The sequence below is a fragment of the Nicotiana attenuata genome, chromosome 3 (assembly GCF_001879085.1).
Source record: "Nicotiana attenuata strain UT chromosome 3, NIATTr2, whole genome shotgun sequence".
In the NCBI taxonomy this organism is placed as follows: Eukaryota; Viridiplantae; Streptophyta; class Magnoliopsida; order Solanales; family Solanaceae; genus Nicotiana; species Nicotiana attenuata.
Window position 1 is genome coordinate 68,215,044 of NC_031991.1, and position 24,259 is coordinate 68,239,302.

Genomic DNA, 24,259 nt, shown 5'->3' on the forward strand with positions numbered 1-24,259 from the left:
AGTCGACAATAGAGGATCTTGATCCCATCCTACTAGACGGCAATGACAGCACAAAAAAGGCTTATATCGGGCACCTCTCAGAACCAGGTAAGTTTCGTAAATTCTTAACTGACAATGCCGATCTGTTTGCCTTCTCCCATGCAGATATGCCAAGTATCCCGAAAGACATCGCCACGCACAAACTGAATGTTGACCCCCTCTACCCGCTAGTGCGACAAATAAGGAGGAAGTTCAACGCCACAATCAGCGAAGCCGTCAGTGAAGAAGTCGATAAATTTCTCGCAAATGGCTCCGTCCGAGAGTCAAAATATCCCCAGTGGGTCGCCAATGTGGTCATGGTAAAGAAGAAAAATGGAAAGTGGCGGATGTGTGTAGATTTCACAGACCTAAACAAGGCATGCCCAAAAGACTCCTTTCCATTGCCACACATCGACCAGCTCATCGATGCAACAGCAGGGCACGAGTTGCTAAGCTTCTTAGATGCCTACTCGGGTTACAACCAGATCCTCTTGGAGGAAGAAGACCAGGAGAAAACCACTTTCATCACTCACCAAGGAACGTACTGCTATAAGGTCATGCCGTTCGGACTAAAGAATGCAGGGGCGACGTACCAGAGATTGGTCACCAAGATGTTCAAAGACCAACTCGGAAAAATAATAGAAGTCTACATCGACGACATGCTGGTTAAGTCGAAAAGGAAAGAAGATCATATCGATCATCTAAAGGAAGCCTTCGACATATTAAGGCAGTACGGCATGAAACTAAACCCTGAAAAATGCGCCTTCGGCGTAACCTCGGGCAAATTCCTCGGTTTCCTGGTATCGCAAAGAGGCATCGAGGTCAACCCAGATCAGATTAAAGCCATCGAAGGAATACCGAAAATGTTAACCAACAAAAATAGGTACAAAAACTGAGAGGTCGGATAGCCGCCCTATCGAGGTTCATCTCACGGTCGTCAGACAGGTGTCATAAATTTTTCAGTGTGCTGAAGAAAGATAACGGGCTCCAGTGGAATTCGGAGTGCGTCGACGCCCTGAGAAAACTAAAAACCTACTTGTTCTCACCACCGTTAATCGCCAAGGCAGATCCAGGCGAATGCCTCCTTGTCGACCTAGCCGTCTCCGAAGTCGCGGTGAGCGCGGTTTTGGTCCGTGAAAATAAAGGTACGCAATCTTTAATTTACTATATCAGCAAAACTTTAGTCGATGCCGAAACGAGGTATCCCCACGTCGAAAAATTGGCTCTGGCATTTGTCATAGCTTCACGTAAGCTCAGACCATAGTTTCAGTGTCACCCCATAAAGGTGGTGACGACTTTTCCCCTCAGGAGCATCCTGCACAAACCCGAGCTGTCAGGTAGGTTGGCCAAATGGGCCATAGAATTAAGCGAGCACGATATAACATATCAACCGCGAACTGCGATAAAATCATAAGTACTCGCCGACTTCGTCGCTGACTTTAGCGCGGGAATACTGTCTAAGGTCGAGCAAGAAGCGCTTCGCGCCTTCCCTGGGTGACCCGACCTCTTGGTCCTCTACACCGACGGCACATCCAATGCGTTAGGATCTGGATTCAGACTCGTACTCGAAGTCCCAACGAGCGAATTGATTCGCCAATCCATACGGTTCCCTGAAATGACTAACAATGAGGCCGAGTATGAGGCCGTAATTGCATGACTAAAATTGGCCATCAAATATGGTGCACGACGAGTCATCCTCCGCTACGACTCTCAACTTGTCGTACACCAAGTTACTGGGACTTTCCATATCAAAGAGCAGAGGCTATAGAAATACCAGACCGAAATGCACAAGCTGTTACCAGAATTCGACGAATGTCGACTCGACCAAATACCACGGGCACAAAACATCGAAGCAGACGGTCTCTCCAAGCTGGCAGCAGCAGCTAAAAATATCACCAAGGAGAACGTGGTCACCCTCCTCCACTCATCAATAGACCAAGTCGAGGTACATTCTGTAAATTTAAGTTGGGACTGGCGCAACCGCGTCATATCATATTTTCAGGAGGGAACACTCCCACAAGATAAAAAAGAAGCCAAAAAGCTTCGAATACAAGCGGCCAGGTACAGCCTCATAAACCACGACCTTTACAAAAGGACGTTCGACGGTCCTTTGGCCAAATGCCTTGGACCAAATCAAACAAGGCGTGTGCTCGAAGAGGTACATAAGGGCCACTGCGGTGCCCATACAGGCAACCGGCCCTCGTCAGATGTCTTATTCGTGCAGGATACTACTAGCCCACTATGAAAAAAGAGGCCGCAGATTACGTCAAGAAATGTGAGCAATGCCAGAAATACGCCCCTATGATACACCAGGCGGGCGAACTCCTGCACTCCGTCACTTCTCCATGGCCGTTTATAAAATGGGGGATGGATATCGTCGGACCCCTCCCAGCAGGGCGAGGTAAGATACACTTCCTTTTGGTTTAAACTGACTACTTTTCCAAATGGGTGGAAGCAGGTGCGTTCGCTCAAATACGCGAACAGGAAGCCATCGCGTTCGTCTGGAAAAACATCATATGCCGCTTCGGCATCCGCAAAGAAATCAGTTGCGACAATAGACCTCAGTTCATCGGGAAAAAGATGACTCAGTTCTTCGAAAAATGGCACATCAAGCGGATACTCTCCACGCCATATCACCCCGCTGGCAACGGTCAAGAAGAATCGTCCAACAAACCAATATTGAATATATTAAAGAAAAAGCTCGAGGACGCCAAAGGGCTATGGCCGGAACTGCTACCAGAGGTATTATGGGCCTACCGCATAATGCCAAAAACCAGCACAGGTGAGACGCCGTATTCACTGGTCTACGGTACCGACGAAGTTATACCCGTTGAGGTCGGAGAACCCATCCTGAGGTACTCCAATGAGAGTGGACCGAGTAACGACGAAAACAGAATACAAGACGTGGACGAGGTAGAAGAACGAAGGGACACGGCTCACATAAGAATGATAGCCCAAAAACAACAAGCAAAAAGGTACTACAACAAGAAGGCCAAAGTACGACCACTCAGAGTCGGGGACTACGTCCTCAAGGCCAAAACATAGGCAGCAAAAGACCCAAATTAAGGAATATTGAGAACAAACTGGGACGGGCCATATAAAATCATAGCAGCAGCAAGCAAAGTGGCATTCCAATTGGAAACAATGGAAGGAAAACTACTACAAAATAACTAGAATATCGCACACCTCAGATATTTCCACTTCTGAGAAATGACGCCACCTAAGTCGCAGTCTTTTTCCCTCACCCGGGTTTTCTCCCAATCGGGTTTCTCGGGGAGGTTTTTAATGAGGCGACGAGGGGGACGTCTCAATGTTCAAAGTATAATTCATCGCCCAGCCTGCCGATAGCATCTCTAGGCCGAGCAATGAAAGGACTAGATACGAGGATATTACTCCGTTAAATGTACAAAACCAACATGTATCTCCAACGCATGAATGAAATTACTCCAATGAATGTACGAAATCGACAAGTATCTCCAATGAATGAATGAAACAGGCATACGCGAACTAAGGCCATAGCCATAGAAGAGTTCGACACTACTCGAACCACGACAGGTTAACTTTTCGACATTAAGTCAAAATAACACCCCACGGCTAAGGCCATCTCCATAGAAGAGTTCGACACTACTCGAACCACGACAGGTAAACATTTCGACATTAAGTCAAAATAACACCCCACGGCTAAGGCCATCGCCATAGAAGAGTTCGATACTAGTTGAACCACGACGGGTTAACATTTCGTCATTAAGCCGAAATGACACCCCACGGCTAAGGCCATCGCCATAGAAGAGTTCGACACTACTCGAACCACGATGGGTTAACATTTCGACATTACGTCGAAATAACACCCCACGGCTAAGATCATCGCCATAGAAGAGTTCGACACCACTCGAACCACGACGGGTTAACATTTCGAGATTAAGTCAAAATAACACCCCACGGCTAAGGCCATCGCCACGAAAGAGTTCGATACCATTCGAACCACGACGGGTTAACATTTCAAAATTAGGTCGAAATGACACCCCACAGCTAAGGCTATCGTCATAGAAATGAATTCGACATCGCTCGAAACACGACGGGATAACACTTCGACATTAGCTCGAAAGCAACATCCCTATGGCTAAGGCCATTACTAAAGGAAAAAATTCGACATAAGAGCAATATCGCTCGAAACGCAATAGGTAACATTTCGACAACTCGAAATAAGCACGACTACGACAAAGGACGTCACCAAATAAACAAACACAATAAGAAAAAAATTCAGAGGTACACAATAAAAAGTAATTACTCCATTACAACTGTTATATTACAATAGTTTTTTTACAAAGGGCTCAAGAACGCCCCCACAAAAATGGCAAAGCAAAATAAATCCAGCCAAGCCCTACGCCACATCACCCCCCGTGGCATACTCCTCATTGTACCAAGAGTCGAAGGCGAGCTTGTTCGCATCGTCGAAATCGACATCGTCTCCGCCAGGCGTGGTAGAGTCGTAACCACACGCCTCTCGAGCGGCAGGCGCTTTAATATGCACCTCTCGGAGTTCCACCTTAGATATTTTCCCATCAGCGTGAAGAGACTTATATACGTCAAGCTGGGCTTCGGCATGAACCCATAGCTCATATAAATCTCGAGGCATGACAGGGTCGGCCGAAGCATGGGAAGTAGAAGGCTGCGACTGTCGTCGTACGTCCTCCGCCTTCAAAGCGGCAATTTGTTCATTTAATGCGGACAATTTCGCCTCCAGATCTCGGATACGCCCCTCAAATCTCGCCACCTTAAGCACAGATGCCTCCACTTCCTTGTCCCGTTCTGATCTACAAACACGGAGGGCTTCTTCCAAAGCCACTGCCTCCGAGACGGCAGTTTCCCTATCCCTTTCGGCGTGAGCCAACCCATCAGCATTAGCACTCAGCTCACCTTTAAGGTCGACGATCTCCGCCGCCTTCTTGTCAAGATCGACAGTTAAGTTGGCCACCTGTACTTGGAGGTCGGCATTTTTGGCAATCACTCCCTTGCTCATCTTCCCTGACCTTAAGGGCCGCCTCAAGTTCACTATAATGGGCAATGGCCTTCATAAGGTCCTCATCTCATTCCTTCAGTTCTTCGACCTTATGCGCCAATTGATCCTCCCTTTGCTTAAGCCCATCGCGGAACAACTGAAAGTCGCGATCCTGAGTAAAGATGTCGGCCATCGCATGATGCTTGGTGCGGTACTCCTGATATTTGGAGGACATCTTCCCAAAGACAACCGTCCTCCGCCTTTCCCGACGTTTATGCTCGATCTCCATGATGAGGTTCTAATATGAAAAACAAAGTTAAAACAAAAGAATGGGCCAAGGATACGAAACAGATCCAACAACGAAAAGAAAAGAGAAGCATTTACCCGTAGAGCCATGCTGGAAACGCTCCGTGACAACTCTGCATCACTCATCGCTTTAAGTGTCGCGCTCTCAGGAGTAGCGCATAAAGGGGCAAACACCGATGCCACCTGATCGCACTTCGACAATAAGTCGTGGTCCCTAGGGACGACTATGTGCCGATCAGAACCCTCCGTTCTAACCTCTACATGAGTGTGACGCTCCAAGAACTCTCGTACATCTCCTGGGTCGACGTCTGAACCCAAGACGTCGCCCCCGGCGTGTACGCCTCCTCCAACGGTAGATGATGCACCACCCCCGGCGGAGCGCATATACCCCCCTCCTTGGTATACTCCTTCAGCCCGGGGGGACCTCCCTGCCAAGATAGCGTCCGCCACAGGCACAGGTGCCGTCTCCGACGCACCTGTTCTACTCTTACCAGCATCAATGACAACGTCTTTCCCGAGTTCTACCCTCCTCTTTTTTCTTGATAGAGATTCGTCCCCATTAGAGGGCTCATCCACGAGGTGATAGACCGGTCGAGAGGAGATCTCATCCCATACAACCATATCCCGAGAGGAGTCCCTCACCTGTACCGGTTGAGCACGACCCCCTCGGACGGACTCCTCCAAGGTAAATTGCATCCCTGCCGATGCGATGGCCTGACAAAATGCAGGGACTGGGGCCCTCCTTCTAGAAGCCCTATGACCTGTCATCACAAGGAGTCGTATCAATAAACAACGGCGAATAGCCAAAGATCGACACAGAGGAAAACACTTACCGGATGGGACCTTCGGCCCAAAGCGTTTTATAAAAGTAGGCCAATCTTGAGTTTCCACCGCGTAAGGCAGTAAACGGGTTACCCAGTCCCTTTAACCGACGATGGGATAGGGTGTATGCCCCACAACTGCAAAGGAAAGCTACAGATAAATACTAAGTTGAACAAAAAAAAAAAAAGTAAACAAGTTCCAACACCTACGATTATAATTCCACCGCTCAGGGAATCCAGCGGGGTCCGACACAATGTGCTCGGTTCTGACAAAGAAGTATTTATGCCAAAATTTGCGGCTTGCCCGGTCGTCTGTTCTGACCACCAGCCCCTTGGTCCCACGATGCCTCAAGTGTACCATAGTACCCCTGTGAGAACTAGGGGAAAACAAGTGCAAAAGGTGCTGAATGCCAACTTCGCACCCCGCCAACTCCGCGTACTTCGTCAATACCAGAAATATCTTGTACGTGTACGGAGAAAGCTGCGCCGGGCAGACCTCATAAAACCGACAGAATTCCTCCGCTAACGGAAGAAGGGGGAAGGAGTGACCGATCACGAAGGTATATACGTAAAAAGCACAATATCCCGGTCTATGGACCTCCACGAGGTTCCTCCCCGCTGGAACCATCTCGACATGAGGGGGAATGTTATGCGTAGTACGGAGGTCATCTATATGAGCCTGCTCAATCTCAAACACTACCGGAGCGGGAGTAAGGGCAGGTTCTTTAAGAAAATCATTTCTAGACATGGGGTGTCTCGGTAATACCTCTTCCACGGTGGGAAAACTGTCCCCTTCCTCTATCGCCGTGTCTTCACCACCAGAAGGAAGTGCCATGGATAACGGGGTGGCGTCAGAAATCTCCTCGTGTGATCGGTGTGTTCTAGGCATATCTATGGCAGAAGATGTGTTGATAAAATGAAAAACCAAGAACGATAAATGAAAGAGAGGAAACGAAGAAATCGCAAAAACAGAGCTGAAGATACAAGAAGAAATAACCAAGGAAAGCAATACATACACCAAAGAGGAGATGGCTAAGAGTTTTTGAAAAAACCAAACCTTTCACCTATTTATAAGGTTGGGTGGCGCCAGAATCGAAGCGGAAGACTGCCAATGGCACAAAAACCAAAGCGACAAGCCATCAGTCTCTGTCTCGGAAAGACGCGTAATGATGACGCACGTGGAAGTGACGTCATTTCCCAATAGGTCACACCATCCAAGATATCATGAAGTGCACTGCTCTTCCGTTATTGACCAAACCGTTATGATTCGCTAGCCAAATTTCTCCGCAGGTATAGGCGATGTCCGCTTATCAAGGACGCACCGGGCCGCAACCTCGACAAGCGGAGGGACTAACTGTATAGGTCTAAATTTGACAACCACGACCACTACTGAGTACGACGAGGAACGAGGTCATCATGGTGTAGCTTCCCATGGTCATTGTGATAAAAGGCAGCGACCAAGAGTGGTTAGTTAACGCACGACGTCTGCAGTAGTGTAAGCTTAGTAGGAGACAGTAGGGATATGATTTTCGAATATCCTTTATGTTGTACCTTTTTAGGGTTTCAAAAGAGATTTGTCCCTTATAAATAGGGAAAGTCAGTGGAGAAAAAGAAGGAGGAGGGAGACAAGAACACTTTGTAAAAGAACCATTTCAGAGTGAATACAAAAGAGAACCTTGTCATTGATTACAGATTTGAAACTTAACATCTTTGTTCGATATAAGAAGGATTCAGGATCCTACCATCATCTGAACATCATCTCCTATCTAAGTCAATCGCATTCATTACGTTTGATTCTGCATTTAAGTCTTCACATTTTTGAGTATTTATTCGATTTGAACAGACTTGTTATATCGTTCATCTTGCTTACTCCTTCCATCATTTGATCTAGATTTTATTGTGCTTGATTAAGATTGACCTCATCATTATTATTAATTATTTAAATCAAAAAGGTTTTGACATCTTTTGGTCAAATAAGTGATTTTTGTTTTAAAGAGTTTTATAAGTATAATTTAACTTTTCTAAATAGTTTTAGGGGTAGCTATCAATGATAAACATATATCTCTTGAAAACTAATTCATACGGAGAAGTAAAAAAAATAACTTTTATATTTGACTAATTAATAATCCTGTCTAAAGACATTATTCCAAGTAGAGTTTTGCAAACGTTTTCCTTGAACTTCTAGTCATTTCAAGCTTTCTTAATCAATATTAATTCAGGGAAAAGTAGAAAACTGAAATGGCCAATGGCACAAAACTAATCTCATTTTAGATAAATGTCATATAAGATATATTCTGCAAAATACAAGAAAGATATTTGTAATCAGAGTAACAGCTTGTTTGGATGGTTGTTACCCATTGTATCGTATCGTATTGTTACTTTAAATACAATGTTTGTTTTGATTGTTACTTTAATTTTATTGTATCGTATCGTTAAAATTCGTCGTTACATAACGATGAAATGTGCCACTTTATGTAACGACCGATTTGGTTTGGTCGCGTCGTTATCTTGTCTTTTTCTCTCAATCTCGCCCTATATTATTATTAAATCATATTATTTTATCATTTACCCTACCTTTTTATATAGTAATTTTATCTTGTATCATAATTTGTCTTTACAATATTGCAAGTTTATTCTTCATATTGCTGGTGCGTGATATCATGAAACAATGGCAAACGACACAATCTATCCAAACATTGTATTTATCAAACAATACAGTACAATACAATACAGTACGATACGATACATTATGAAACGATGCGTAGCAACCATCCAAACAAGCTCTAAACCTCAAGGAGGTTGGTGTAAACACAATAATCACGAAGCAAAATTGAGGCCAATTTCACGAAAAGGGCAAAAATTTGTTCCAACTTAGTGCATCTGTCAAAACGAAAATGACACATTTTCTTCGTATAAGGTTTATATTGATTAAACAATAAGCATTTTTCTTCTTCTTAATTTACACCATAATTTTAATAAATTAGCATGACTTTGTTACAACTCGGAATAAGTAAGTAGTAGCAGTAGTATTTTCCCGAAACAAAATTGTTCAGGCTACGGATGTCACGTGATATACGGGCTCTCGGACTCTTAACCGACACAATTTGTCGGTTTAGGCACATAGTGTCCTCTATCAACACATGCGACCGTTTGAAAACGGCGACACGCACCGATTCGCCCTCTACAAAAGCAAAAATTGGTCCACAATTCTCGACTCACAATCGATTTTCTCATTAGTCTTCCCAATTCAACAAACTTAGGGCTTTTTCTCCTACAATGGAGGTAACAAAGGAATCCGAGAGTTTGCTCGACAAAATCCGACCTCCTCGTCTCGAAGACGCAGGCCTCGAAGATTGTGCACTGCCACCCGAATCAATCAAAGAAGCATTTCTTAAAGCCGCCACTGCCGTACGATCTATAATTTCAGCGTCGGACGACGAAGACGAATCCGAAGGGCAGTGTGTGCAGACTCCATCCTCAATCGAGGATTCTAAGGATGCTCTTATAGGGATCACTGAGGGTATTGAGGAAAATCCAGGAAAATGCATTACTGAGAAGAGCAGCGGCGGTCAAGTGCCGGAGGGGACGACTGATGTGGTAGTTGTAGACGGTGCTAAGGAGGAGGAGAACACCGGAGATTTGGTCGGTGAGCCATCTCTGCCGGAAGGCGGTGAATCGTGTGTGGATGGGTTGCAGGGGTTGGAGATTGGAAGCAAAGGCGGAAAGAAAAAGGAAGTGAAAGAGGAGGAGGAAGACGAAGGAAGTGAGAAGCCGACTCTAGTTGAAGGTTATGTTGTATGAATGTATTAATTGTACGAGATAACTCTAATTTTGTGTAAATTTCATGAATAATTTAGTACTAGTAGTACTAGATAGTACTATGTAAAAGTTTGTGTATCTAACGCTAAAAATGATGAATTTATGTAATCATGTGCCCCTTTTTACTCTATTTTTCGAAGGTGCCTCTTTTGTTTTTTTTGTTTTTTTAAACCTTCTGCAATCAGATAAGTGAAAAGTTAAAACTTGTGTTTCTGCATTTGTGGCAGTAAGAAAATGAAAGTTACAGGGAATCAGGAATGGTTCGCAACTCTTTCCTAGGCTTTGCTTAAGTTGAATATGTTTAAATCATATTTGGTCACGAGGTACAATAAGGTTCACGTTTTCTCTGCAATCAATATGCCAGTCTTTTGTCTCATACGCGGTAGTTGAGATCTTAGAGTTGTAATAATTTTTCTGCATTAAACGAGGTTTTTCAATCTGAATTTGGAGTTAGAGTTGTGATGCCATCTGATTCAACTTGTCGGGTTGGCTGGGGTTGTTGATGCTGATTACTTGATGTTACTACTTACTGGAATACCACAGAGCCATGGAAACTGGGAAATTGAATGTAATGAGACTTAAAAGACGGATTCAGGATTTAATGATTATGGATTCCTGCAACGATCTCGAGTAAATTTTCAATAGTAATTAGGTTCACATTGAAACATTTATAGATGTTTATTAAATTTTTCGAACACATTTACACTGTTTGGACAAAAGTTACCGAGTTCACGTGAATCCGTAGGTCGCAAGGTAGATTCACACCTGATGAGACTACATGGCATTAATATTTGGGGTACAATCATATACGAAGACGGGGTAATGTGATGCAACTAATGGGGGGTTGAAACAACTGGGTAAGAAGGTTAAAAAAAAAAAAGAAGGCTATTCACTCTTTTCTCTGCTTTAAGTTAATGTCTTCTCCAATTGTTTCATTAAAAATTAAGGATATAAAACTACCTTTTCGATGCTAATAATTGGTAACGTGATGATGTATGAGGAAGGTGTCCTCCATCTATTGTTTTTTTTCACTATTATAGCATGTTATAATGACTATTCAACAATAACAATTATGCCTTAATTCAAAGCAAGTTAGAATATATTGCGAAAATTTATCAAAAAATTATTAGTTTTACTCTAATTGCCTATCTACCTTAATCCTCCTCTTTTTAAATAAATGAAACAGAGAAAGCTCCTGTGTTTATGCAGCAGTAAGAGCAAATCAATAATGATCCTCAACTGTCAGTCTCATAGAATAGTTTTCTTAAGTTAGAGTGTCAATTCTTGTTTGGCCAACAAGTGCAAAAACATGGAACACGTTTTTGTAGTAACTCCGTTTCAGCAGTGGTAGTAGAGATCCATATATTTATTACTGAGTATTCAATTATTAAGTTGACACATTCACACATCTTGCACAAAGAAGTCAAGTATTTTTCCATAAACAAATACAAGTTAGTAGGATATCAACTCAACGATAAAAAGGGCAGTTCGGTGCACTAAGCTATTGCTATATGCGGGGTATGGGGAAGGGCTGGACCACAAGAGTCTATTATACGCAACCTTACTGCATTTTTGTAAGAGTTTGTTTTCACGATTCGAACCCCATGACCTCCTGATCACATGACAATAAGTTTAACAGTTACGCCAAGGCTCCCCTCATCAACCCAACCATCTAAATTAAAAATAGTGAAAGTGTGGTCATGATGCCATATGAAACTTGTCTGGTTGGATTTAGCTGGTAGATGTTGCTGACTTCATTAAATGTAGACCTAAAATTAATATTGGGTTTATATAATAACATAAATTTGGTACAATATGATTGCATCAATGGTTTTGTCACATACTCTTTACTGCAAATTATTTTACGTTTACCACGGAGTAAAAAATCTGTTTGATCTTTTTCTCTCTATCTCTCTTTACTTATATACTGATCTGTTCTTTCTAATTAGAGACAGTATAAATCTTATTTAATGATAGCCATTAGTGAATGACTTTGCGCAAATGTACGAGGATGACTCATCTAGTCTGTCCCATCTTTTTGTCCAAAACAAAAATATTCCTAAAACTATACTAAGGGGACCCTACATTTATGTTAAAATTATTACGACTGCGTTGAAGTTGACATTTTTACGTGAGGAAATGCTCATTGATTAGTGCTAAACTTAAAAAATAAACGCAATAATTTGAGTACCACGAGTTTCCATATCTTACTCCTTGTTTGGTTGGTTGTACCCGTTGTATCGTATTGTATTGTTATCCCAAATAATATTTATTTTGATTATTTCATTAAAATTGGTTGTATTGTATTGCTAAATTCATTGTTCCAGAACAATGAAATGTCCCTTTTTTTTAAACAATCGATTTGGTGTGGTGGGATTGTTTCCTATTTTTCTTTTCAATTATGCCCTAACTTATTACTCCACAATTCTATTTTACCCTTTACCTTTTTTTTTTCTATTTTAACTCCAAATCTCCAACCTATAACCTACTCTTTTTTTTCGAGAACTTCTGCCGCCAACGTTAAAGGTGTTTTAACGCCTTCTGTTTTATATTTTCTCCTAATTTGCTTTTAACTCGATTCTAATTAGCTATGCTCCTTTGTTTTGCCTTCTTCTTTCTCGCTCCTCTGTTCTGCTTTCTTAAGGTGTTTTGCGTTCTTCTGTTTTGTTTTTTAAAATTATTTGTATGCATAATTTTAGATAAATTTAATATATAAAAACAATTGAGGGCATTTTAGTAAACTTATCAGTTACAGTACAGTACCATACAGTCAAACCAAACAGTAAAATATTATTTAACAATAACAAATAATACAATCTATCCAAACATTGTCTTCATAAAACGATACGATACGATATAATACATTATAAAACGATAGGGAACAATAATCCAAACTGAGTGTTAGTTTACGTCTGCTGCAATGAAAAGACTTCTTTATACAGAGATGTTTCTGTCTCCTCTGTATAAAGATTGAAGGCGTTGAACTCCCAAGTTACTTCCTTTTTTCCTTATTTTATTCCCTAAAGTTGTTCTTGTTCTATAGCTACTTAGATATTTCTTGATTTTCTTACTCCTAATTTGAGATTTGTGACTTTGGGTCAATCTTTTAGTCTTGATTATCTCAGAAGAGTGACAGTTAGGAGCAAAAACAAGGTGGGAATTTAGCAATTGATGGAGGGTTTGACAGCATATACAGTTGTTGTGCTTGTTCTAGCTTTAGCTATCGTTGTATCTGCGGAGCAAATTCTACATGAGACTATTTTGAGCAACAATGGAACAACTCAGAGCACTGAATCATATAACTTCTTTCACCTATTCAATCTTGATAGTGACATGCATTACCACCATGTTTGGCCTGTAAGTTCATCATTTACTTTTACTACTACTAGCATCTTGTTATCTTTTTCTCTCTTACTCCAGCATGTCTACCCTTCATTGACCATTTCCAAGATTAGGTTTTTCGAAAGCGATATGGCATATTTATGACATGTAATGATAACTAGCCTGACGGTCCAGAGGTGGATCCATAATTTGAACTTGAAGGTTCAATCTATAAGGTTTTTAGTACTGAACTCATTGTATTATATAGTATCTTTCTTTCTTTCTTTTTCGCCACTGCTACAGCAAGTCTTCCCTTCATTAACTGTTCCCAAGATTAGTTTTTCGAAAGCAGCAGGGCATATTTATGACATGAAATGATAACTGCCCTGACGGTCCAGAGGCGGATCCATAATTTAAACATGAAGAGTTCAATCTTTAGGGCTCTTTGGACTTAATGAAATTATGAGTTCAGAATTTATTACTTGCTGAAATTTTAGTGGGTTTTCACACACACTCACACACACATACATATGTTTCGTGTCGAAATACTGGATTCAGTTGAACGCGTAATGCATAAAGCTGAATCCACCTATGTGAGGGTTGACTTGCTCAAAGGGGCTTCTTTTTGTTGGATGTTTGAGTTTTGGACAGGATATTGACGTTGTAATGAAGGGGATGGATGTTGTCACTAAAGTTTTGTATGTATTTCAGGAACTGGAGTTTGGTTGGAGAGTAATTGTTGGTTCAGTGATTGGATTCTTTGGTGCTGCTTTTGGGAGCGTAGGAGGTGTTGGAGGAGGCGGTATCTTTGTTCCCATGCTTACTTTGATCATTGGATTCGATCCGAAAACATCAACTGCAATATCAAAATGTAAGAATCCACTATATTATGCTCCCCTTTTATTTGCATAGAAACTACTACTAGTACTTGTTAGATTGAACGCGTCATATATTAGGTCATCTTTAATTACGCCATTTTTGAGCTTTTTGCTTTTGTTGTGATCAGGTATGATCACAGGTGCAGCGGGTGCAACTGTATACTACAGTCTTAAGCTGAGGCATCCATTACTTGAACTTCCCATCATTGATTATGATTTAGCTCTTCTTTTCCAACCAATGTTGTTGTTAGGGATCAGTATTGGAGTTGTACTAAATGTAATTTTCGCTGAGTGGATGGTTACAACCTTATTAATCATTCTTTTCTTAGGTAAGCACTGCTATTTAACTTCCAGCTGCAATTTTATCAATTTTGTGAAGGGAGCCTTGGCGTAACTGGTAAAGTTGCTGCCATGTGACCAGGAGGTCACGGGTTTGAGCCGTGGAAACAGCCTTGTGCACTAGGCTGCCCTTTTTAATTTTATCAATTTTGTACAGAGTAAGTAATCTGATTTGTTATTATGGGACTTATTGCAGCTGCATCAACAAAGGCATTTTTCAAAGGTGTCGAGACATGGAAGAAAGAAACTATTATTAAAAAGGTTGTCTCTTTGGTCGTTTAATTTCCTGTAATAGTAGAGTACAAGATGAGAATAATGGATTTTAAATTCTAATTTCATGTCCAGGAAGCAGTTAGGCGCTTGACATCTAACAGTGAGTACCTATATATCTTCTACACTACAACAGAAATATTTGATGAGTTATTTCTGCGTAATATTCTGGAACTGAAAATCAGGTGCTGGTGGCGAAGAAGTTGCATACAAAATTATACCTGGAGGTCCAAACAATGGTTCTACTAATTTTACAAATGAAGTTTATAAAGCAACTGAGGTAATTAATACATCCCCTTGTCCCAGATAACTTTTTTCCCCGTCCCAATATATATGAATGCTGATTTCTTGAGTTACTTTAGGTCTCAATTTTTGACAATATGTACTGGAAGGATATCACCAGACTTATTGCTGTTTGGATCATAATCCTAGTTCTGCATATCTCCAAGGTTCTTGCTTTTACTATTGCTTGCCTTTTTTCAAGAAATTGATGATTGCATTCTGTGCTTTCATGCAACATTGGCTTACTGATTTGGAGCTATTTTTTGTACAGAATTATACAACAACTTGTTCAACGACATATTGGATCTTAAGCCTCTTGCAGGTAATATATATATTATGTGTATGCCTTGAAAATGATTATATAAATAACTTGGTATCCTGAACATTAAAAGTCTTTAGGGGGCATTAGTTGAGCAAATAGTGTTGCCCCCGTCACATTAAAATCCTAGGTCCGCCTATAAATGTCCTTTTGACATAAATGAATATGACTGTAAGTTGCATGACCTAAGCTTACATTGTAAATATGTAGCTTGCTCCTGCTTTTTGGTCGCTTCAAATGAGCCACGAGCTTCTCTTTCACTTAAACAGAGAATTTTGACTACAAAAGTTACATGTTCTACTTCCTACTTTTCAGGTCCCTGTGGCTGTTGGAGCTTCAGCATATGAAGCAGTTTGCTTGTATAAAGGATCAAGGATGATTATGTCAAGCGGCGAAGCAGTAATAACATGGAAAGTGCATCAGTTGATTCTTTACTGTTGCTGCGGCATTTTGGCTGGTATAGTTGGCGGCCTGCTAGGTCTAGGTGGAGGATTCATTTTGGGTCCATTGTTTCTAGAGCTTGGAATTCCTCCCCAGGTTCATTTCACTTCTTATCATATTGCCTCTAGTTCAGTTTTATGTCCATTAATAATGAAATTTTGTCAATGCAGGTGTCAAGTGCCACTGCTGCCTTTGTTATGATATTTTCCTCCTCCATGTCCGTCATACAATATTACTTGCTAAGACGCTTTCCAGTACCATATGGTAAGGAGGAAACTTCAACGTCTTAAAAAGTGTCTCCTTAAATGGTATTCATTATTCAAGCAAGGATTTAACTTATATACTCTGACTGGTTCGGACATGTGAAGAGGAGAGACTATTGGTGTATTTTAACCTGTTTTAGGAGGTAAAAGGTATCATATTTCGGGTTACTGATATCACTTTTTATGGGCAGTTTCCTCATTTGAACAATTACATTGAAAGCTCCTAGTAATGATTGATGATGAAGAAACCTGTGAATCAGTTTTATTGTTTACTAACCTGCATTTATTTTCTCTGGAAATGTTGCAGCACTGTATTTTATTGCTGTGGCCAGTATTGCAGCTTTAGTAGGGCAGCATGTTGTACGAAGAATAATTAGTATAGTGGGAAGAGCATCTGTGATTATCTTCATTTTGGCCTTCACAATCTTTGTGAGCGCTATATCATTAGGTAGGTTTCTTCACCTATTCACAGGAAATCCATAAGTAATACTACTTATTTATTTGCTTATTTATCTGTTAATGGGTGCAGGTGGAGTTGGCATAACAGACACAATTAAAAAGATCGAGGAAGGACAACATATGGGGTTTGATAATATTTGTGCATATAATTAATATCAATATTTGTACCAAATGTTGATTTTTTGGGGGAATTTAGATGTTTGGTCATTATTGATGTTCCCTTTAATCAGCTCTGGAAATATTTGGCCTTATGCAATCATGATGAAGGCTTCTCAAATCATTTCGCCTATGAAATATTTAGCCATAACATATTCCCAGAATTTAGAAATTATCACTCTAGAGAAATTTACAATGTATTTACAAAGTTTCAATAGGGATGTGTTTTATAACTTTTTTGCCTGGAAACTGTATTTTTTTTCATAACATTTTTTGTTGACAGCATATTCTCTTATACGAGCTCCGTCCATGCTTGGGTATTCCAGCGAGATATATTCTGTCTGCATGTTTTTACAAGAGTTTAAATTCAGATTTTGGAAGGGGTTACAGAAATATTCATTTAAATAAAGTTAATTTGCTAATTGGAGAAGTACTACTAGTCTACTCAACAGTGGACGTCTATCTCAACTCAATTCATTCATTGAGCAACTCTATGAAATATCTACTCATATAACTGGCACGACATCTATGTATGCTGTATAATTTTCTTCGTCTTCAAACAAATTATCTTGTCCCTGCAAGAAACCTTTTCCTATAGTTCATCTCTGATTTCAGGATCATGTGCTTTCAAATTCTTGTTGATGAGAGCAGCCAAATCTTTTGCACTTGATTTTGTAGGAAATTGTATCTGCATAAGGAAATTCGATACAGAAACCATTAAAAGGCGAGCAAGATTAATAGAAATCATCAAATTGTATTGTCATTAAAACTTACCGGCTTTGTCTTGTCATCTGCTGAGTAGAAAAGAAGTGTTGGATAGTCATCAACCTGCATATTGGTAAGAGCAAATTCAATATTAAAAGCTCATCAAAATGGTAAGATACTAGCCATCTCCGTTACATTTGATGGGACTTGTTTTTATTTTGCCTTTTCCTTATTATGGTGCATTTTTAAGATACTGCTTGTGGCCACTAGTTTCTTATTAGTGGTGGATATTAATTTGAGGACCATCAATCTGAAGTAAATTTTGGAGGAATGGTTTGTCATTTTGACATCCCTTTTCAGGAATTGTCTATTCCATCCTTGCTCTATACTTGGTCCACTTCTCTGAAGTGGAAAACTTAACATTTTGTCATATCTACAGATGCTAAAGGGAGTCGTCCGCAAACTCCTAACACATATATACTACTACCAGTTTTTTTCTGCTAGTGGTAACCTAGTGCATGCTCTGAATAACCTTGGTCTGAGAAGAATTTAAATGGGACTCATGCTCAGTGAGGATCATATAGCCGACCCAAAATTGGGACTGAGGCGTAGTTGTTGTTTTAGGTAGCTTAATGTGTACTCCAGACATGACTGAATATTCAAGCTGAACTTTTTCATCTTAAACATTAAAGATCTGAACACTATCAATTTAAAGCAAAGGATTATCCTCACCTGTAAGTTTGGATGTTCATTTAGGGAAGCATCTATCCTTGCAAAGATCAAGTTCGCCAAACCCTTGAAATGCTTAGCCAACTTCTCCATTTGTTTGCTTGTGGTTTCACAAGTTATGCACCACGGTGTGTATATCTTCAATAAACGAGCAAAGATAGATTATTATGGAACTATAAGATTATCCACATCACAGAACATGTTTAATGTGATTTACTCAATAAAGGAAGAAATATGGTTCCCAACATATTTCTGTCATTTTTCCTCGGCAGATAATTCATATACCAAATGCTCAAGAACCCTAACAAACACAGAAGAATGTGAGACTGAACTCTTAACAAGTGTCTGATCTGTGTAAAAAAATACAAACCTCTAGAAGAATGTTTTCGGGACTGTTCATGATCAATTCATCAAAGGTCTTACCAACAACTGTCAGAATGCTCATGTTCTTCTGCAATTACGAAGCAAAGGTTGGAGTTAATAAAACATTCTTGCATAAACATAACTATATCATGTTACCCTTAGCTAATGTCAAGCAAAAAGGAACAGATAAAACAACATAAGCTGCATTTGTAATAGAATGTATGGGATTAAACAATTTTGGGATTAGATCTAAAATAGAACTTGATCAAACAGCATAAAAATCTGGCGCAGAGATGAGGCAGTCCACAAAGTATGTTATGGCACTAAGGAGGCTCCAGAATGCCTGTTGAGCTATTATTACGAGTATGATATCATCTTTCATAGAATGGAAGTATGTGTGCTTTAGTGCGAAGGACAAATACATTCACAGACACCTCTTTTGCCATGTTATAAGAAAGTTGAGGTTTGTCAAGTAAACTTTTTTTGGTCGTTGTGACCACCATCAATGCCAGCTAAAGGAGATCATTCCATAATGATCCCAATCAACCAGCCATTGACTATCAGATTGGTTTTGATCATTTTTCATAATCAGCAAAGCATGATTTCTGTTATTATAGGAGTTCCCGCTGCCTCCTTTGCATTCTTGCAGAAAAACTATGAAATACCTATCTTAAGGCTACTTCACTACCTCATCCTAGTGACTCTGGATCTCTCCTTGCAATATATCTAACTTGCTCTTCATTCCTGTCTTTTTATTCATCAAGTGAGGATATATCTGAAACCTAAGAAAATACTAGCCATTCCAAATGACAATCTACTGCAGGTGCCCAGATTTGTCTGCTTGAAGATGACTCCAACTCACTGTCCAATTTGGGTTAGTCAAGGTTCTCTCTGCACAGCAAAGGATGGCGGGAAAGGAAAACTAAGGAAAACATTAATCCATAGGCTATCCCTTATCAGAAAAAAATAAATATTAACCCCATTCCATTTTATTTTTCAAAATACTGCCTCGAATGTTTATTGCTCCATCTAGAAGGAGATTGTTCAAGGTACCCGTCCTTTATAACTATATTCCCCAACGCATATATATATGGTTCCATGGGATAGGATTGGCTTGGCTAGCAGGGAGCAACCTAGAGAGTACACAAGTAAGATTTTGAAGTCGCTGGGTTTTAACTATTTGTCTTATGATGTTCAAATGCTAAATAAACAGCAGCGTAATTTTTCATATGTTTCCTCTTCAAGTTATTTTTATCATGTAATCAACATCAAGTATTAAGTCATTCCAATAAGTGGATACATTCTCCTTAAATCCAGAGCATCTTTCAGTCAGGTATTTTGGAAATTACCAGACCATTATGCCAGATACAAGCAATACTACTAAAATAACTTGAATTAGGCAAGCTAAAGAACTGTGGTATCATGTTTTCCTATTGCTGAAACATAAACTGAAATCATGAGATTTATTGTTAAAAGAACTTACATTATCAGGAATTGGTTGTGATTTGTAGTATGGTGACACACTCCCACTCAGAAGACCTGAACAGAAATCCTGCAGAAACCAATCAACAATGTGAATTTCAAATCACAATTCAAAGAAGCCTAGAAAGAGATAACAAACAGAGCGATATTAATACTTCTATGCTTGTTGGTGTGGCATCTGACTCTAACAAATACTTCAAGTTGCTGCGGTAGTTGAAAGATATTACCTGTGCATCCATGCAACGGAAAAGATTGTCTGAGCAGACTTAATAAATAGCTTGTATCGAGAAGAGAAAAATAATTCATGAGAGAACTGACAACAGAGTCTTTTGATTCTTCAAGACCAAACATAGTAAGGAAGGGTTTTGCAAGATTGTCCTCTCTAATATCTACAAATATGAACATTATCTGCAATCAAAAGCCAGCTGTCAATTACACAGATCGCAGAAAGGAAGAGTAATCTGTTTCACTAGATCCAGATAAGAAAGAAACCTGTGATTTGAACTTTCTTGCAACGTCTTGCAAAGGTTCTACATTTTTCTTGAAGTCATCAGGCTCAGCAATGATCAATACCTATATGGCATTGAAGCATAGGTAGATCCAACAGTTATCACAAGCATATTAGTGCATGATTACAGTCTGCTTAAAAAATGCAAGAACTAGATATACATTATACGTGTTGGCTAGAGAGATGAGAATTTCCTCACAAAAATGTTTAATACACACAAAATCTCTATCTGACAGCAAAAGCTAAGTCCAGGGTTGATTTTAAACAACTATAGAGGCTCACAGTTGCTTCTCCAAAACCCGCAGTTTAAACGAACTTCTTCGGTAGTTTCCTCCTATTACTATAGATGTTTAACATATATTGGTGAAATTAAAATGTCCACACAAAAAGAGAAGAAGAAATTACTGGTGTTACGGCTGACCTTCTGCTTCTCATGGATAAAATTGCTAACTCTTTACCAGCCTAAATATGAATTACACGAACTCAACACTTGGATATAGGAAGTGCACCACAAATATCAATGGACTAACATTATTTCAACAGTATAGGAGAACAGACTGAGATCAAGCCTATTGTTTTCTTCACCTTTCTTTCATAAAGAAACACAAGTCTTCATCTTATGAGATACTTATGAAGTGCTCGAGCATATGAATTATAATTACATGGAGATGTCAAATACTTTTGGGAAACAGAAGATGATATAAAGTACAAAGAGTCAGACACAACAGTTACCTGAAGTTTGTTTGAGCTGGAGTAAACTCTTGCAGCATTAAGTTCAGTAAGTACTGTAATTAAGGGGAACTTGTTATCATCCAAAAACTGCAAGATTCCTTCTGTACTGAAGGTTCCTTCTGCAAAGCATATCAAAGATGCAAATAGTGAGGTTATATTAAGCAACACAATTCTACTGAAAGAGAAGAAATCAAGTTTAGATTCAAACATAACAGCAATTTTCCTAGTAATCAAGGAATGATATTTCCATCTATCTTTACAAGCTTTTAGCTATCCAATGAATAAGTAGTTGTAGATTTAATTGCTCCGCTTCAGGCATAGTCAGGAACAACCATCCATTGTGAGAGAATGGTAATGCTTGAGCAAGAAAGGGCTGTAAAAAGCAACTCTAGAATCTAAAAATAGAAAACATACCATATTCAGAGTATTTCTCTGGCTCACTTTTAACAAGACCAAGGAAAAGATTGGTTGGCTTAAAATTGGGGAAGAGGTGCTTGGCAATCTCTGCATTGCTAGTTTCCACAAACTGAATTTCATTGTCCATTTTGGCTGCTTTTGTAAATTCATTATAATCAGGTCCCTGTGTGATTATACATGAGGCAATTTGCATGTCAGAAGCAAATTCCACAATTTTTTTGTTCAGTAACCTGTTTATATTTTGCTGAGATGAGGGAAATTCGACTAAAACAAGAAGCAATGTAAACACGGCAACTGCCATTACTATATATACGAAATGATTTTAACCAAACCCAGAGTGGTTAAATGATTGAAATGGAGGAGCGTTACAGTACTGTGCTCATGTGCTACCGATAGGAAGATACCAAATAAAGTTAAAGGTATAATTGATTGATTGATAATTCCCGATGCCAAGATGTTGAAAAGGGCTTCTTTCAATCAAACCTAATGCTCAGCTTAAGATTTGAAGCCACCTAGAAAACGTAGTACATTTTAACTTAGTAGATATGATAAATTCTTGCTTTCAATTTTGAATGGATAATTAAATTACACAAGTTTCCTGACAATAATTTTAAATGTCTCAACTAGATGCCAAAAGAGAAGAAAGAACAAGTAAGAGATTTCAGGAACTAAAATGTTACCTCAGATTTATCAAAAAGACCAACCACAAACATGGAATACTTATTGAGAAACTGGCTCGCCTCAGCATCCGAGCTAATTCTAATAACAGGTACCCCTGTCTTCTTCCTTGCCCAGATAACAAGTTCTTCCCTGATTGACATGCGATGCCACAGATATAAATCAACAAATCGGATGCACATACAAAAGTACAACATAAAGCAGCTACATAAGTCTGTCCTCCTAATTTTATTAACTTACTCCAACTAAATGATCAAAGAGTTTAACTTTGTGAACTGACAGTCAAAACATACTTACACAATCTAAGTCATTTATTAGATAATTATATGTAAATCTCTCGATTAGCCTTAATTGATAATCTAGTAAAAATAGTATAACTAACAGGTTAAAATTTAGAAGAATTAACCTAAATAGTGGCTCACCCAATAGCTTAAACTAAAAATAGCCATTTAGAAGAATTAACCTAAATATGTGTATAACCGCATATAATCAACAGTATATAACGAATCCAATCGGTTATTTGTGTAATGATCCCTAAAATTTACACTGTGAGTGTATATAACTTAAATAAAATGCTTACGCGGAGAATCCACCAGTATAAGGTTGAGAAGTGCCGTTAACAAACAGAAGCAGAGTAGGGAATCCTTTGATATCAAGAGTTGAAGCAATCTTAGGGTAACGTTCAGCATCAATCTTAGCCATTAAAAGAGGACTTCCCAATTCTTTTAAAGCAGTAGCAGCCTCAGCAAATTTCGGCATTAGCTCAGCACTCCTAACGCACCACGGGGCGTAACCCAAAACCAGTACATACTCATTCCCATCAATTGCCCTTTTAGTATTGTCATTGTTAAGTTCGAGTACTATTCTTTGGGCTTTACTTACAAACTCAGATTCAGCGTTTTGCTGCTGTGAATCTTCTTGTTCGTCCAATGCTATGAGTTCTTCTAAAGCTTCCACGTCATCACCATCTTCATCAGATAAATCCAGTTCGGACGATATTGACGGAGACAAGAAGCTGAGCAAGAGAAGGAGGACTAAGGAGAAAAGGATAAATCTTGAAGTGGGTTTTGGATTATACATGATAAAGTATTTGAGTGTAAAGATCAGCCCGTTCTTAGTTGGGATTTCTAGTTTTCTACTGAAACTTCGATTAGGATTTAAGTGATGAAAATGTGGGGGAAAATGTTGAAGATCTAAAAGTGATGAAGTGAGAGAGAGAGAGAGAATGAAAAAGGAGGGTGAGGACACGGGAGAAGTGGGGGGCGTATCGCTGAAACAGTTTGACCAGAGTTTATATAAGTAAAGTAGTTAAATTGAACGTCAATCGCGCCACCGTTTAGCGCTATCCCTCTACTAACATTTTATTTTTTGTTTTCCAACTACTAACATGGATAAGCAAAAAAAAATTTTGAGATACCAATTTATTAGTACTAATTCTTCAATAAATTATCATATTGTATGGTGTAAAATATGTCGTATTAAATGATTGCATAAGGAAGTGACACGTGAAGTCGAAGATTGAGGATAGCTGAAATCGAAGGCAACGATCTCGTCTGTTACCGGAGAGAATGATACTCGTAAAGATGAAATAAATGTCTGTCATCTGGTAGCATTTAATGAAAAATATTCTATAGCATTTAGTACATTACTCATTACGAAAGAATATGGCATTCATGCCCGCCGTTACACATTCTTCAATGACCCTCATAATTGATTAACGAGTGGATTGATCTTAGGCCATCGTTCCCTAGATGCAGTTATAAAATAGTGAGGTATGTTATCATTGTAAAGGACATGAATTTTCTGGAAAATATATGCTATATTCTATTCAAAGCTTAATACAATTTTATCTTTTTGTTCTTTGATATCAGCGATGTTGTACCGGAAGCCTTGCTCCCGGCATCACTATTTCTGCTATTCCGTCTCCATCTCAAGGCTAAGTGTTACATTTTTA

The 24,259-nt window shown here is 39.5% G+C and overlaps 3 protein-coding genes across 3 annotated transcripts; 2 read left to right on the forward strand and 1 right to left on the reverse strand.

Annotated features, from left to right (window-relative positions):
* LOC109224015 lies at window positions 9,107-10,104 on the forward strand. Its single transcript, XM_019388549.1, has one exon. The coding sequence runs from the start codon at window positions 9,421-9,423 to the stop codon at window positions 9,943-9,945; it is 525 nt and encodes a 174-aa protein (XP_019244094.1). The 5' UTR covers window positions 9,107-9,420; the 3' UTR covers window positions 9,946-10,104.
* Window positions 12,888-16,986, forward strand: LOC109224017. Its single transcript, XM_019388551.1, has 12 exons — window positions 12,888-13,320; window positions 13,996-14,155; window positions 14,291-14,491; window positions 14,698-14,762; window positions 14,847-14,874; window positions 14,957-15,051; window positions 15,134-15,220; window positions 15,325-15,375; window positions 15,688-15,909; window positions 15,984-16,077; window positions 16,384-16,524; window positions 16,606-16,986. Exons 1-12 carry the CDS (start codon window positions 13,135-13,137, stop codon window positions 16,686-16,688), a joined length of 1,413 nt encoding a protein of 470 aa, XP_019244096.1. The 5' UTR covers window positions 12,888-13,134; the 3' UTR covers window positions 16,689-16,986.
* On the reverse strand, window positions 16,979-23,590 carry LOC109224016 (protein disulfide isomerase-like 1-6). The gene is made up of 12 exons (XM_019388550.1): window positions 22,886-23,590; window positions 22,308-22,437; window positions 21,625-21,790; window positions 21,211-21,329; window positions 20,463-20,543; window positions 20,289-20,378; window positions 20,126-20,197; window positions 19,972-20,040; window positions 18,496-18,576; window positions 18,129-18,263; window positions 17,466-17,519; window positions 16,979-17,379 (listed from the first exon to the last, which is right to left on the reverse strand). The coding sequence occupies exons 1-12, from the start codon at window positions 23,383-23,385 to the stop codon at window positions 17,284-17,286; spliced, it is 1,593 nt and encodes a 530-aa protein (XP_019244095.1). The 5' UTR covers window positions 23,386-23,590; the 3' UTR covers window positions 16,979-17,283.